Source organism: Urocitellus parryii, chromosome 8 (genome assembly GCF_045843805.1).
Source record: "Urocitellus parryii isolate mUroPar1 chromosome 8, mUroPar1.hap1, whole genome shotgun sequence".
NCBI classification, from domain to species: Eukaryota; Metazoa; Chordata; class Mammalia; order Rodentia; family Sciuridae; genus Urocitellus; species Urocitellus parryii.
In genome coordinates this window covers 60,605,878-60,619,516 of record NC_135538.1, presented here as the reverse complement: position 1 = coordinate 60,619,516, position 13,639 = coordinate 60,605,878, and the positions used below count along the sequence as shown (strand labels likewise).

At 31.1% G+C, this 13,639-nt stretch overlaps 1 protein-coding gene across 2 annotated transcripts in view; it reads right to left on the bottom strand.

Moving 5' to 3' along the window:
• Nucleotides 1-13,639, bottom strand: part of Ascc3 (activating signal cointegrator 1 complex subunit 3) — a 348,955-nt gene that overhangs the window by 91,137 nt on the left and 244,179 nt on the right. For both annotated transcript variants that reach the window (XM_077801715.1, XM_077801716.1), the window contains exons 31-34: nucleotides 9,486-9,623; nucleotides 9,279-9,399; nucleotides 7,819-7,951; nucleotides 1,721-1,846 (exon numbers count right to left, since the gene is read on the bottom strand). In XM_077801715.1, the coding sequence (XP_077657841.1) occupies nucleotides 1,721-1,846; nucleotides 7,819-7,951; nucleotides 9,279-9,399; nucleotides 9,486-9,623 (518 nt within the window). The remainder of the gene's footprint in view (nucleotides 1-1,720; nucleotides 1,847-7,818; nucleotides 7,952-9,278; nucleotides 9,400-9,485; nucleotides 9,624-13,639) is intronic.

The following is a 13,639-nucleotide window of genomic DNA, read 5'->3' as shown; positions in this document are numbered from 1 at the left end:
CTGAGCTTGTTGTTCTGCTCTTAATTACTACTGTTTATTACCCAAAGTATTATTACATAGAAGACAGTTTCTAACTAGAGCAACAGGAGTGATGCCTACTCCAGTTCCTTCTCTGTGGGACTCCTACTCTGAATGGTGTTTCCAACTGTGCTCTTGACTCATTTCACTCTCATGGTTGAAAAAAATGTAAACACTGGGCAATTTCCTTCTTATTATCTAATTTTAAAGAAAACTAACCTCATCTGGCTTCCAACTCTTGTATAATTCATTTAATTTCTGATCAATACTATTTAATGGTTTACAAATGAGACTAGATTAGGGATAGACTAAAAGCAGGTTAAGCAGTTGGAGAGCTGCAAGGGAGAGTGAAAATTAAAATGCAAGTCTGGAGTGTGAAGTTAGGGCAAACAGATACAGTGATAATATTATCAAAAGTAATAAAGTTGGATTAGTGGAGGATTTTGATGATTTTTATCATTAAGTCAGTTTTATACATGGTACATTTGAAATGACGGTGGGAAGTCCATATGGCAGTAGTCAAAAGGATGGTGAAAAAAATAAAACTGTAACTTCATCAAAAGCAAAGTGGAGCATCATATCTTAGGGTCTCTCTACTGAAGGCCTTGTAATGTTTTTTTTAATTTTCATTTAATTTTAATTTTTTTAATTTTTACTTCAGCATATCCCTCAAATTCCACCCTTACTTCACTGCCTCTGCATGTTAAAGTTCTCATCTTATCATTAAATAACTTCCTAACTGGTATATTTTCTCCCCATTCCATTGGATTCCCTATTATAGTATCACAGTATTGAAATGAAAACTAAATTTGGTGACATCAATCCATGTTTAAGAACTTCCAATGGGTCATTCCATTAGGATTCCAAAAGGATCAGATATATACAGTCAACAGATCCTTTACCCTCTGGTCTTCGCACACTTTCTTGTCAAGACAATCTCCATATTCCTTAAGGTACATCAATCTTTTTCATATTTTCTAAACACTTGACTCAGTCCCTGAGACTTTTTACTCATACAGTATTTTTCTGTCTGAATCCTTTCTACCTATTACTACTCCTGTTCCATACATGTGTTTTTTCATACTATACCATCAGTACTTGAAGATAGGGGATGTTGTACTTACCTTTACATCTAAGCATTTAGCATGATATTAGATAATAGCAGGGGCTAAATGAAGATATAACATACTGTCAAGAATAAAAATTATCTACCACTCCCCAATTTAAATTTTTAAAAACATTTTTAGTTGTAGATGAACACCATACCTTTATTTTGTTTAGTTGTTTTATGTGGGTCCTGGGGATCGAACCCAATGCCTCACACATGCAAGGCAAGTGCTCTATCACTGAGCCACAACCCCAGCCCTAATTTTTTCACTATCATAGTTTCACACATTTCCAAAGGGCTTCAGATGTATTGAATCCCAACTAAACAGCAAACTCTTCAAAATATCTTTAAGATAATTAAAATAAGTGAAGTTATCAAAAACACATAACCAATTGATTTTTGATATAATACAATGCGATTACATCAGAATTTTTGGACAAATCTGACTTTTTTGGACAAATCCATAGACCTACAAAGTCCAAAGTTCTAACTTTTTTTGTATGTATTCAATTTTAGAGTTTATTAATTTCAAATACATCTTGTTCCAGTGTAAAACAAAAAGATAATTTCTTTTCAAAAAAGCCCTGCACTTACCTGGGGTTCATGATAAGACGTCGGAAAAAGTAAGTCCAGGTGATATAGTCCATTGCATCTTGCTTAGATGTTATTGTACCACCAGCGATCTCTGCATTTAAGTGGTCAGATAGCACTCCTAATAAGCTGCATAGTGGATAAGGCATGGAAAATAAGTATGACCATTAAACAAAGTACACTTAATTTATCTCAAATAGTATAGATTCAGATTTTACATTCTAAGATACAAACGTGTTTTGTGTAATTTATATATTTTGTGTATAATTTGTGAGTAATTCTTTCCAAATTATTTTGTGGAGATTTGGGGGATATTTACAATGTCCTTTCACCACAAAAATCACTTAGTATTATGAACTTAAGAACTTGTATTATTGGGCTGGGGATGTGGCTCAAGCGGTAGCGCGCTCGCCTGCAATGCGTGCGGCCCGGGTTTGATCCTCAGCACCACATACCAACAAAGATGTTGTGTCCGCCGAGAACTAAAAAATAAATACTAAAAAAAAAAAATTCTCTCTCTCTCCTCTCTCACTCTCTCTTTAAAAAAAAAAAAGAACTTGTATTATTAACTAGTACATAAAAATTTATGCTTGTTTTCTTTTCAAAAAGTATGTTATTTTTTATTTGAATGTGAATAAGAAGTGGGCCAGAGACAGAGTCTCACAAAAATACTACAATAATATGATATTTTCCTAGAATAAAATAAGTAATAATAACTTGTTGAAAGCCATTACTAGTAGTCATATTGTAGGTATGCAATAGGAGGCACTTACTGCTACAAGTCATTCTAGGGAAATAAATTACTAGATGGAAAATAAACATAGGCTGACAGGAAGTAAACTAGTAACTTTCAGAAGAAGAGTCAAGAGAGAGGGTAAGACCAGACAATGGGAAAAGCATACTTATAAAGTACTCGAGAGGGTATGGAATAAATACTGGGACAGATTAAAGGAGCGTTGGCAAGAAAGGGATGATAGGAGAGAGGCGTGAGCAAAGATTTTTTAAAAATTTATTTGGTGAACATTAAGTGCTTGTATATATAAGAAGACATTATTATATTAGGTATTGTGGAATATATGAAGATTTTCAGATGTGGTGAAACACTTGCAAAAAAGTTCATTTTATTTTGTATATACAACACACAAAAGGATAAGAATGGTGCTACACCCACATAATCTCAGTGACTCAGGAGACTGAGGTAGGAGGATCACAGTTTGAGATCAGCCTGGGCAACATAGCAAAACCTTGTCTGAAAACTTAAAAAAAAAAAAAAAAAAGGATGGGAATGTAAGTCAGTGGTATATACCCCAGTTTCAATGCATTGTACCACACACACACACACACACACACACACATGTACACACACATACTAAAAAAAAAAAAAAAAAAAACAACAACACCACTACCAAACAACAACAACAACAAAAACCAAATAAAAGTAAGCAATGCCTAAGAAAATAAAACACTAAATAAATTATGATTCATGGGATAATAAAAATAACTTTGGCAATGAAATGAGAAAATGATCAGAAAAAAATGAATGGAAAAAATCACTAATTAATATACATTAATAAAAAAAGTGGCCATTATTCTCAATTCACCAGTAGTTGAATAGAGATAGGTACAGTTATTTTGGAGAGCAACTTGGCAATATATACTGGAATAATCACTATGATCCAGCCAATTCCACTTTTTCATGAAGACCCGATAAAGAAAAATTAACCTGTGAGGTCAGAAAAGTAAAATGATTTATTCCAACATTACACACAAGAGAAAAAAGTTGGAAACTTTCTAAATACACATTAATAGAGAAATGAATAAATAAAATATGGAATATTCTACAATGGATAAAATATTAATGGCCATATCAAGGTATGAAATTAAAAAATGTAGTTAGATTTATAGTGAAGTATACACAGAGAAACTACACAAATTATATGTCTTTAAATCAATTAATTCTCACAATGTGAACATGTATAACCAACACCAAGATCAAGCATTGGTAGTGCCCCAGAAAACCCTCCTGATATGTATGCTTTTACTACCTTGCTCAAAGGGATATTCTAACTTTTGTTTTTCTTATCCTATTATAGTGGCATGTGACTCTAACACAATGTTTACCAAAAAGTGATATAAGCAACTTCCTTTTTTGGGGGGGATGGGGACACCAAGGATTGAACTCAAGAGCATTCGACCACTGAGCCACATGCCCAGCCCTATTTTGTATTTTTTAATTCAGAGACAAGGTCTCACTGAGTTGCTTAGTGCCTTACTTTTTGCTGAGACTGGCTTTGAACTCGCAATCCTCCTCTCTCAGCCTCCAGAGCCAGTGGAATTACAGGCGTGCGACCTGTACCTGGCTACAACACTCCTCTTTATCATTCCCTATTTCAAAGGGAAAACTTAAAAAAAACTGTTTTTATTAGTGCATTAAACAAAATTGTTTGGTTCATTTTGACATAATCATACATGCATGGAATTTAACTTGTTTCACTTTTGCTCCAGTGCTTCCTCTTTTCCTCCCCTCTTCCTTTCCCTATTTTCCTTCCTCTACTATATTGGTCTTCCTTCTGTTTATTTATTGTTTTAATTTGTGCCTTATAGATAAACATAAAGGTGAAATTCCCTGTGCTATATTCATATATGTACACAGCATAATTTGGTCAATTTCATCCTGCAGTTCCTTCCATTTCCTGTCCCTCATCCTACTGCTTAATCCCATTTTTCTATTTACACTGATCTCTCCTCTATTTTCATGGAGTTTCCACCCTTCCCCCTTTTCCCTTATTTTAGTCTAGTTTCTACATATGAGAGAAAACATTTGACCCTTGACTTTCTGAGTCTGGTCTATTTCACTTAGCATGTTCTTCAATTCCATCCATTTACTAGCAAATGTCATAATTTCATTCTTCTTCATGACTGAGTAAAACTCTATTATGTACAAATACCACATTTTCTTTATCTATTCATCTGCTGATGGGCACCTGGGTTGGTTCTGTAACTAGGTTATTGTGAATTGTGCTGCTATAAACATGGATGCGACTGTGTCAGTACAGTGTATTGATTTTAGTTCGTTTGGATAAATATTGAGGAGTGGGATAGCTGGGGCATATGGTGGTTCTATTTCTATTCTTTGGAGGAATCTCCATACTGTTTTCCAAAGTGGTTGATCTAATTTGCAAACCTATCATAATGTATGAGTGTACCCCCCACACACATCCTAGCAAGCATTTATTATTATTTATATTTATTATTATTCATATTTTTATTCTTGATGATTGCCATTCTAACTGGAATAAGATGGAATTTCAATGTAGTTTTGATTTGCATTTCCCTAATTGTCAGGGATGTTGATCATTTTTTTTCATATATTTGTTGGCCATTTGTATTTTTGCTTTTGAGAAAAGTCTGTTTAGTTTTTTTTCCCAATTCATTAATTGGTTTACTTATTTATTTTTTGGTGTTAATATTTTTGAGTTATTTATATATTCTGGATATTAATCCTTCATCAGAGGAATAGCTGGCAAAGGTTTTCTCCCATTCTGTAGGCACCTTTCTTCATACTCTCAAACAATTTCCTTTGCTATACAAAAGCTTTTTAATTCGATGCTGTCCCACTTAATGATTCATTTTATTTCTTGAGCTTAAGGAGTCTTTGTTAAGGAAGTTGGTGCCTATGCCAATGTTGACATGTTGACCTATCGTTTTCTTCTAGCACTTGCAAAGTTTCTTGTCTAATTCCTAAGTCTTGGATTTACTTCGGGTTGACTTTTGTGCAGTGTAAGAGATAGGGATCTAATATCATTCTTCTACATAGGGATACACAATTTTCTCAAAAGGGAAAACTTTTGATTTCTTCATTAATTATTATGCTTACAGTGGATTTTTTGTAGATACTCCATAAGATTAAGGAGATTCATTTATATGCCTGCTTGCAATGGTTTTTTTTTTTATTATGAATCGGTGTGGAATTTTGTCAAATGCTTTTTTTTTAAAACATTGATGAGATAATCATGAGATTTTTCTCATTTTTTTCTGGTAATGTTAATTATATTCATCTATTTTCAGATAACAAATAATCTTCATATTTAAGAAACAAACCGTATTTGGCTGTAATGTCTTTTTATATATTGCTGGTTTTGATTTACTTTTTTTTTTGGAGATACAAAAGTGTATCATGACATTTTAAACATAATTTTGATGCATTTATATGTTTTTTAAATTTTTTTATTTATTCTAATTCATTATATATGATGTCAGAATGCATTTCAATTCATAGAACACACATAGAGCACAATTTTTCATGTTTCTGGTTGTACATGAAGTAGAGTCACACCATTCGTGTCTTCATACATCTTAGGGTGATTTACTAAAATTTTGTTTGGGATTTCTACATCTGTATTCATGAGAGATACAGTTTGTTACATTCCTATTTTATAAATTTCTTATTAGGTTTTGTCATTCAAGCTATTCTGGTCTGATAAAAAAAAGCTGGCAAATATGCCTATGTTTTCTAGGAGGAAGAGTTTCATTTAAACCTGATGCTATTTCTTCCTTAAATGCTATGAACAATTTACTTAAGCATCTGGGTCAGAAGATTTCTTTGTAAAAAGATCATAAATTTAAGACTCAATTGCTTTGATAGGTAATTTGAGATTTTATTATTGGGTCAGTTTTAATAAATGATTAAAGAGAAATTTTACCATTTGATCTAAAATTTACAAATTATTTATATAAAGTGGTTTATATTATCTTATTACCTTTTAATATCTATAGTATCATTTCATTCCTAATATTGAGATTCAATTATCAGTCATCTTTTGCAAAGAACAAATTTCTGTCACTTTTTACTTTTCTCTGATCCACGTTTATTGTCAATCTATTAATTCTTGCTCTTATTTACTTATTTTATACTAGGGATTGAACCTAGAGGTCTAGAGGTGCTTAACAACTGAGCCATATTCCCCATCTCTTTAATTTTTTTTTTTTTTTTAAAGTTTAGAGACAGGAGCTTGCTATGTTGCTGAGTCTGGCTTTAAACATGTGATTTTCTTTCCTCACTCTTGAGCCACTAGGATTATAGGCATGAGCCACCACACTGGGCTCTTGTCTTTATGTTGTCTTGCTTTGAGTTCAATTTGCTGATGTTCAAATTCTTGAGACAGAATCTTGATAACTAATTTTTCATTTTGTCTTTTTTAACATATAAATTTTTTGTCATAATTTTTCTCTTAGCATAGTTTTAGCTGTATTCCACAGCATTTAATGCTTATTTTTCAAATTAAAAAAACAAACATTATTTGCATTTAGGATTATTTGCATTTAGGATTAAAAAACTCAACAACAACATACAATATAAATGAAAAACATGTTTGTCCTCAATGCAGTTAGACTAAAGTAAAGGAGAGTATATAGAAAAGCACTATGATAAAAGGTAGAATGTGAAAAGTGTTGTATATGAGAAAATATAAATCTGAGGAAGAAAGGGTTATTTTCAACCATGAAAATAAGGGAAGATTTTGCAGCAGGAGTAGTAGTTATTGGGCCCATAAAGAAGCATGGGATAATTCTGAAATAAATTAGCAACCTAAATTATTAATTACATATCCCTTATTTTAGATATTAACTCTATTATTATGGTTATAATTTTCATTTACAGATAGGCAGCCCATGGCACTGAGAAATTAAATAACTTGCTCAATATTGAGCAAATAGTTGGCAGAGCTCAGATTTCAATCCAGGTAATCTGACTCCAGAGCCAATTTGGCTGCACACAGTACTGTATTTTTTCTCTTAAAATGTTATTTATTTATTTTTAAGATTTCTTTTCTTTTCTTTTTGGTGGTGCTGGGGATTGAACCTAGAGCCCTGTGAATGTTAGGCAAGCACTCTACCAACTGAGCCATTCCCCAGCTCCTTAAAATGTTATTTTTTAAAAATAAAAATTATCATTAAGTATTATTGGGATAATTACAATGTTTCACAGTAATTCTTTTATACTACAAGTTTTACTCATTTTTAAGTAGTAAAATGTAACCAGAAAACCACTAAAACTTGCTACAAAATAAATCCCATTTAAATTAATTTAAAGCAAAATTTACCTTGATTCTACCGGGAAAGGTTCATACAGAAATTTTTTGTAAAAGTCTTTTTTAATATCATGAACCAGAATTACAGCTTTGCCTTGGTCGTCAAACTGAGGGCGCCCAGCCCTTCCCATCATCTGGAGCACATCTGTAAAACAAGAGATATTCTACAAAGTGGCACATGGTAGAAGGTATGAATTAATGATGAGGGCATGCTTCTACAACAAAATAACAAAGGAAACAATATTTTAAGAGCACATATTCTATTTGTGATGGCTATTATTAAGTTTGCTAAGTTAATATAATTTACTCAGAAAAGTTAGGACAAATTAGAAAGTTACTATGTTGTAATATTGAGTTCCCCAAAAGGTATTTGGCACTATTAAAAGATGATAGTCTCCTTTAGTTAAGTGATTAAAGACGTTGGGTAAGAAATGTTACTATTGGGCTGGGGATGTGGCTTAAGCGGTAGCGCGCTCGCCTGGTATGCGTGCGGCCCGGGTTCGATCCTCAGCACCACATACCAACAAAGATGTTGTGTCTGCCGAGAACTAAAAAATAAATATTAAAAAAAAAATTCTCTCTCTCTCTCTCCTCTCTCACTCTCTCTTAAAAAAAAAAGAAAGAAATGTTACTATTTTAATTAAACAGAAAATCATAAAACTTATATAGAAAAATCTCTTCAGTGAAGCCCTTTTTTATTATTTTCCACAATGAATAATGTATTTATTTAGGTCTTGTCATTTTCCTGTCCATGGGATAAAAATTCTTTTATACTGCAGGAATCTGACATAAACAATGGCTTAAAAATGATAGAGTTTTACATGTATTCATTGAGTAGAAATGTATATTGAATATATATCCCTCTTAAAAATCAACTGAAAATGACTTTATTAAAATTTAAAATATCTTCATAGACTGCTCATGCATTCATTATAGCAATAAGTGCTTTGGTTCTGGAAGTCCCATGGAAGTTATCATTTCTGGTAAAATGCATTTAAAATTAAACACTAAATGCTTAATCAAAAAATTTTTTATCACTAATAATTTCTCATCGTACTTTATGAATTTGGAAGCATCAGTTATATTTTTAGTGCTTACTAACAAATTGGGTAAGTTAAAGTAAATAAAACAGCTCAGTGTTTTGCATTCTATTATTATTACAAATTTGCTTACTGTATGTTTAAATGTGACCAATTCTCAATAAAATCAATTAATAATCCCAGCTATTTGAGAAGTTGAGGCAAGAGGGTCACAAGTTTGAGGCCATGATGGGCAACTGAGTGATATCCTGTTGTAAAATAAAACAAAAAGGAATGGGGTATTTCTCAGTGATAAAGCACTTGTCTAGCATGCTTGAGTCCATTTAAATTGTGAAGGCTAAAACAGGAGGTACAAATATTAACTCATGAAAATTTAAGTTGTTAAGGCTAAACAGGAAACTTAATGTATCTCTGTAAATTAAAAAAAATTACCTGTAATGGGAAAATCTACATAACGTCTTGTTTTTCCATCATAATATTCTGTTCCTTTAATAATTACTAAATGAGCTGGAAAGTTTACACCCCAGGCTAACGTGCTTGTAGCAATAAGAACCTAAAAATAAAAGATGATATTATATCTAAGTAACATATAACTTTTAGGTTACTTTTAAATATGTACTCATTGGAGAAAAAAAGTACCTGAACTTTACAGTTCACAAATAATTCCTCTACTGTTTTTCGGTCCCTTTCATGGAGGCCAGCATGATGCATTCCTATTCCAAAAGCAAGTGTCAACTTCAGGTTGGAATCTCGTACTGTTCCAATGATGTTTTCCATCTACAAATGAAAATAAAATAACAAGATGTAGGTGTATTAACTTAAAATTTTTCATTTTAAGAATTGATTTTTTTATGACATTGTATGGGCATAAAATGAAGATTCTGTTTACAGCTTTGATTAAAGTTCATTAAAAAGAAGAGTTGGTAAGAATATATGTTCTAAATTAAATGCAGATAATGTTATCTTATTTTTATGAAACAAGGAAAACATCTGTAGACAAATGGGATTATCCTCTAATGATTAAAAACTATTACAAACGATATGATATTGCCTATAATATTTGTGTCTCCGTTCATCTCTTGTTATATAAAAGTTCTAGTCCTCCTTTTGGCTTAGTGTCAGAAATTTAGAAAATATATATAAAAATGACAAAAGAATCAGTCATATCCCCCTAGATGTACATAAATTTTTCCAACTTTCATTTTCTTAGTAAACTTTGTGAGCTTGAACAAGTCACATGACCTGTCTGAGCTTTAGTATCTTTATCTGTATATTAGAAATAATAATAGCAGTCTTACATATGTATTTAATTTTTGTCAAGGCTGTGTAATAACAGATCCTCTTAGCCTAATATAAATATTCTGTAATAGGTATGAATATGAATGTTTTAAGGACATTCATGGCTATTCAAAATTGATTTTATACAGAAGCATATAAACATATCAGTATCTCCATGTTACTTTACTCTTAAAAACTCTGAATATCAGTAGATATTAAACTGGGATATTTTTGCTTACTCTGTATTTGTTTGATCAATAATGTAGTTAAACACTTTTCATATTCACAGATTTTTTCTTTGGTAAATGACTTTTTCATATTAAGTGGATATAATAGCTTATTTCTTATTACTTGTGATAGTGTACGTGCATTCTGTCTCCATTATATAAATATCTTTATCAAGCTCTTTCCATACTTCATTTTACTTACATGTATTTTTAACTTTATGGACATGAAGTTTTAAATTATTCCCTTATATCTTATTGCTTAGAAAAGTTTCCTCAAAAACATACAATAATATTCATCTGTTAGTTGTTCAACTTGTTATAGTTTAATTTTTAAGTTTAAATAATTACTTTTAACTTCTTTTTATATAGAAATTATAGTGAAAAACCAGTTTATTTTTCCTAATAATTAATCAATTATACTAGAAACATTGGTTATATAATTCCTTATCTATTATAAATAGTAACTTTACTATATTAAAATTTTTTTCATCTTCTACTTTTTTTTATATTTTTAGGCAGATTTTATTTCCAGCCTCAATTTAGCTCACTAAATTGTAATATGTCTAAATGGTTTTTGAAACTCATATTCTATAAATACCTTTGAATATTCTATCACTTTTCATTCTACATGGAAAATACTCAATGCAAATACAAGTTGAATGACTGGCAACAAGACACTAATCATCATCATCTTCTTTTGCTTCTTCTTATTATTTTATAAAACTTATTCCTTGTAAAGAACTAAGTAGATTTGTTTAATGACAGATCTCAACTTGTCCTTAAAGCAGAGAATGACCTAAGGTGCAACACAGGAAGTTCTTTCTGGGCAACTCCATGAGGGGAGTAATGCAGAGAACAAGTAATCTGAAAAAATATGAGAATTTAAAAGAAGGAGAAATTTCAGTTATTTCTACAGATTTATCATCACATCGCAACAGTATTCAATAGTAGAGAAGAATGTGAAAATAAGTGCATGGATAGTTTTTATACACCTGAAATAGAAGTATGAAAAACTAACATTCAGATCTCATTTCTATTTTCTCTTCTATTGACCTCCTCCTCTCATTTAATTTTCTGGCTATGCATAAATCATTAAGTAGTTCAAAATCTTCAATTAGAAAAACTTCAATTGGCTATTTCATTTTGGTAAAAATGCATAAGATCAAATTGCCATATAGAAATTATAGTGAAAAACCAGGCATTTTTTCCTAATGATTAATCAATTATACTAGAAACATTGGCTATATACTTCTTTACTTCAACTGTTTTTGTCCTTATTTTATTTTCAATAATCAAAAAGAAACTTAAAAAGCATGTTTATGTATAAACAAGCTGTTTTACACCAATAATCCATAAAATAGGAAGGTTAGCTTAATAATGAGTATATAAAAAGTACTGCACCAACTAAGTGATATTTTAATGACATCTACATCAGAAATGTTATGTTACTTATCAACTTTCACTGAGTTAAATGCAGTATCAGCAGTTTATTATTTCATAATACACTGTGGTCACCTGATATTTCCACATTATTTACTTTATGAACCTCTAAACAGGAATATGGAGATATATTAACATAAATAAACTTTACTTTAAAATTAGCATATGTAAGCTGTCTGCAAGTGTATACTATAAAGAAAGGTGCTTGTCTTGTAAATTATGTTAGCCATTCTCAAGAAAGTGCTTATTACCCATTTTCTTTTTGTTCAATAGGTCATTGCATAAAGTATCTTCAATTTACACTATCAGGAATTATTCACTGATGTTCTTGCTCTAAAAATTACTTCCATGGATTTTTTTTCAGCTTTATAACTTAAGTAGCTACATATAACTTGTGTATTTAAGAGTGCCTCATGGCAATGCCAATCATACCTAAAAGATAATGTATCATTTTTCAAAGAAAAGTGAAAGGATCCTATGGCAGGAGGTCTGGAGAGGCATTATAACATCCTGTCTTTGCATCAGGGAAGGCTAGCTATTTCTCATTCTTTCCACACCCACTCTCACATAAATCAATACAGTAAAAAGAAATATTTGTCTATTTGAATGGCAAAGACTTAAAATGCTCATGAGGACAATCACAAAAAAACACTTCATTTATTATTAGATGGTTTCTGTGGATAAATTATGAATTATCGGAATAAAAATACAAAATTTATTGTTGTTACTCAATTATTAAGCATAACATGAGTAAGACAGCCTACATAAATGTGAAAATACAATTTCTTGGATCAAATCACACATTTTCCTGTACTTAAAACTATTTCTGTAGTTCAAACTAAATTTCTTCTTGATCAAAACATCATAATACAACCAAAAATTTTTAGGAAAATTTTCAGACAATGAAAGCTTAAAATATGATAATAGATGTCATTTATGAGCACTTACAATGTGTCTGGCATTGTGTTTATCTCTTTACAAAGATTATCTCATTTAATCCTTTATATAAGGTAATATAGTTCTAACATAACATCTAATTAATTTGCACAACTCTGTATGATTCACATTAAAAGTCTCAGTGATTTTGAATATTAATACAATAGCCTTTCTGAATCCTGATTGAATAACAAAATTAAGACCTATAGTGGGCTGGGGATGTGGCTCAAGCAGTGCCACGCTTGCCTGGCATGCGCAGGGCACTGAGTTTGATCCTTAACACCACATAAAAATAAAAAAAAAATAAAGATGTGTCCACCAAAAACTGAAAAACAAATATTTTTAAAAAAGGCCTATAAAAATGTTTGGGTTACCATCTCAACTTTTCCAAGAATAGCTAGTACCATACTAGATGGGTAGGAGACAAGTTTATTTATTACAAAAAATGGATGCCTGAGGGCATTAAGGGTTAATTCTTGTTAAGACGGGCTGTACAAAATTAATAAGGATCATAATAAAAAAACTTCAATAGAGAACTTTTTATTCATTAATTTCTGTTAAACAAATATATTTTATAATGTACAGGTATTTTCATAATAAACAGCCTTTGCAATATGTCTATCCATGTAATAGTTAAATAAAAATTTACTCAAAATTATACATAAAAGAAAAACATCTATGTTGCTCAAAGTAGTGGTCTTTCTTTTTTTTTAGGGCAACAGGGGAATAGGCACATATGTAAACTGTTGAACCACTTACTTTAACTTAATAGAATTTTTTTTATATTTTAAATTTATTATACTCAAAAAACTTTTATAGAAAGATAGGATTCCATTTAAGTAGACACATTACTCTGTGCCTGAAATACATTCCAGTCAGAATATAATTCAGTGAGCCGATGACAACGCTGGC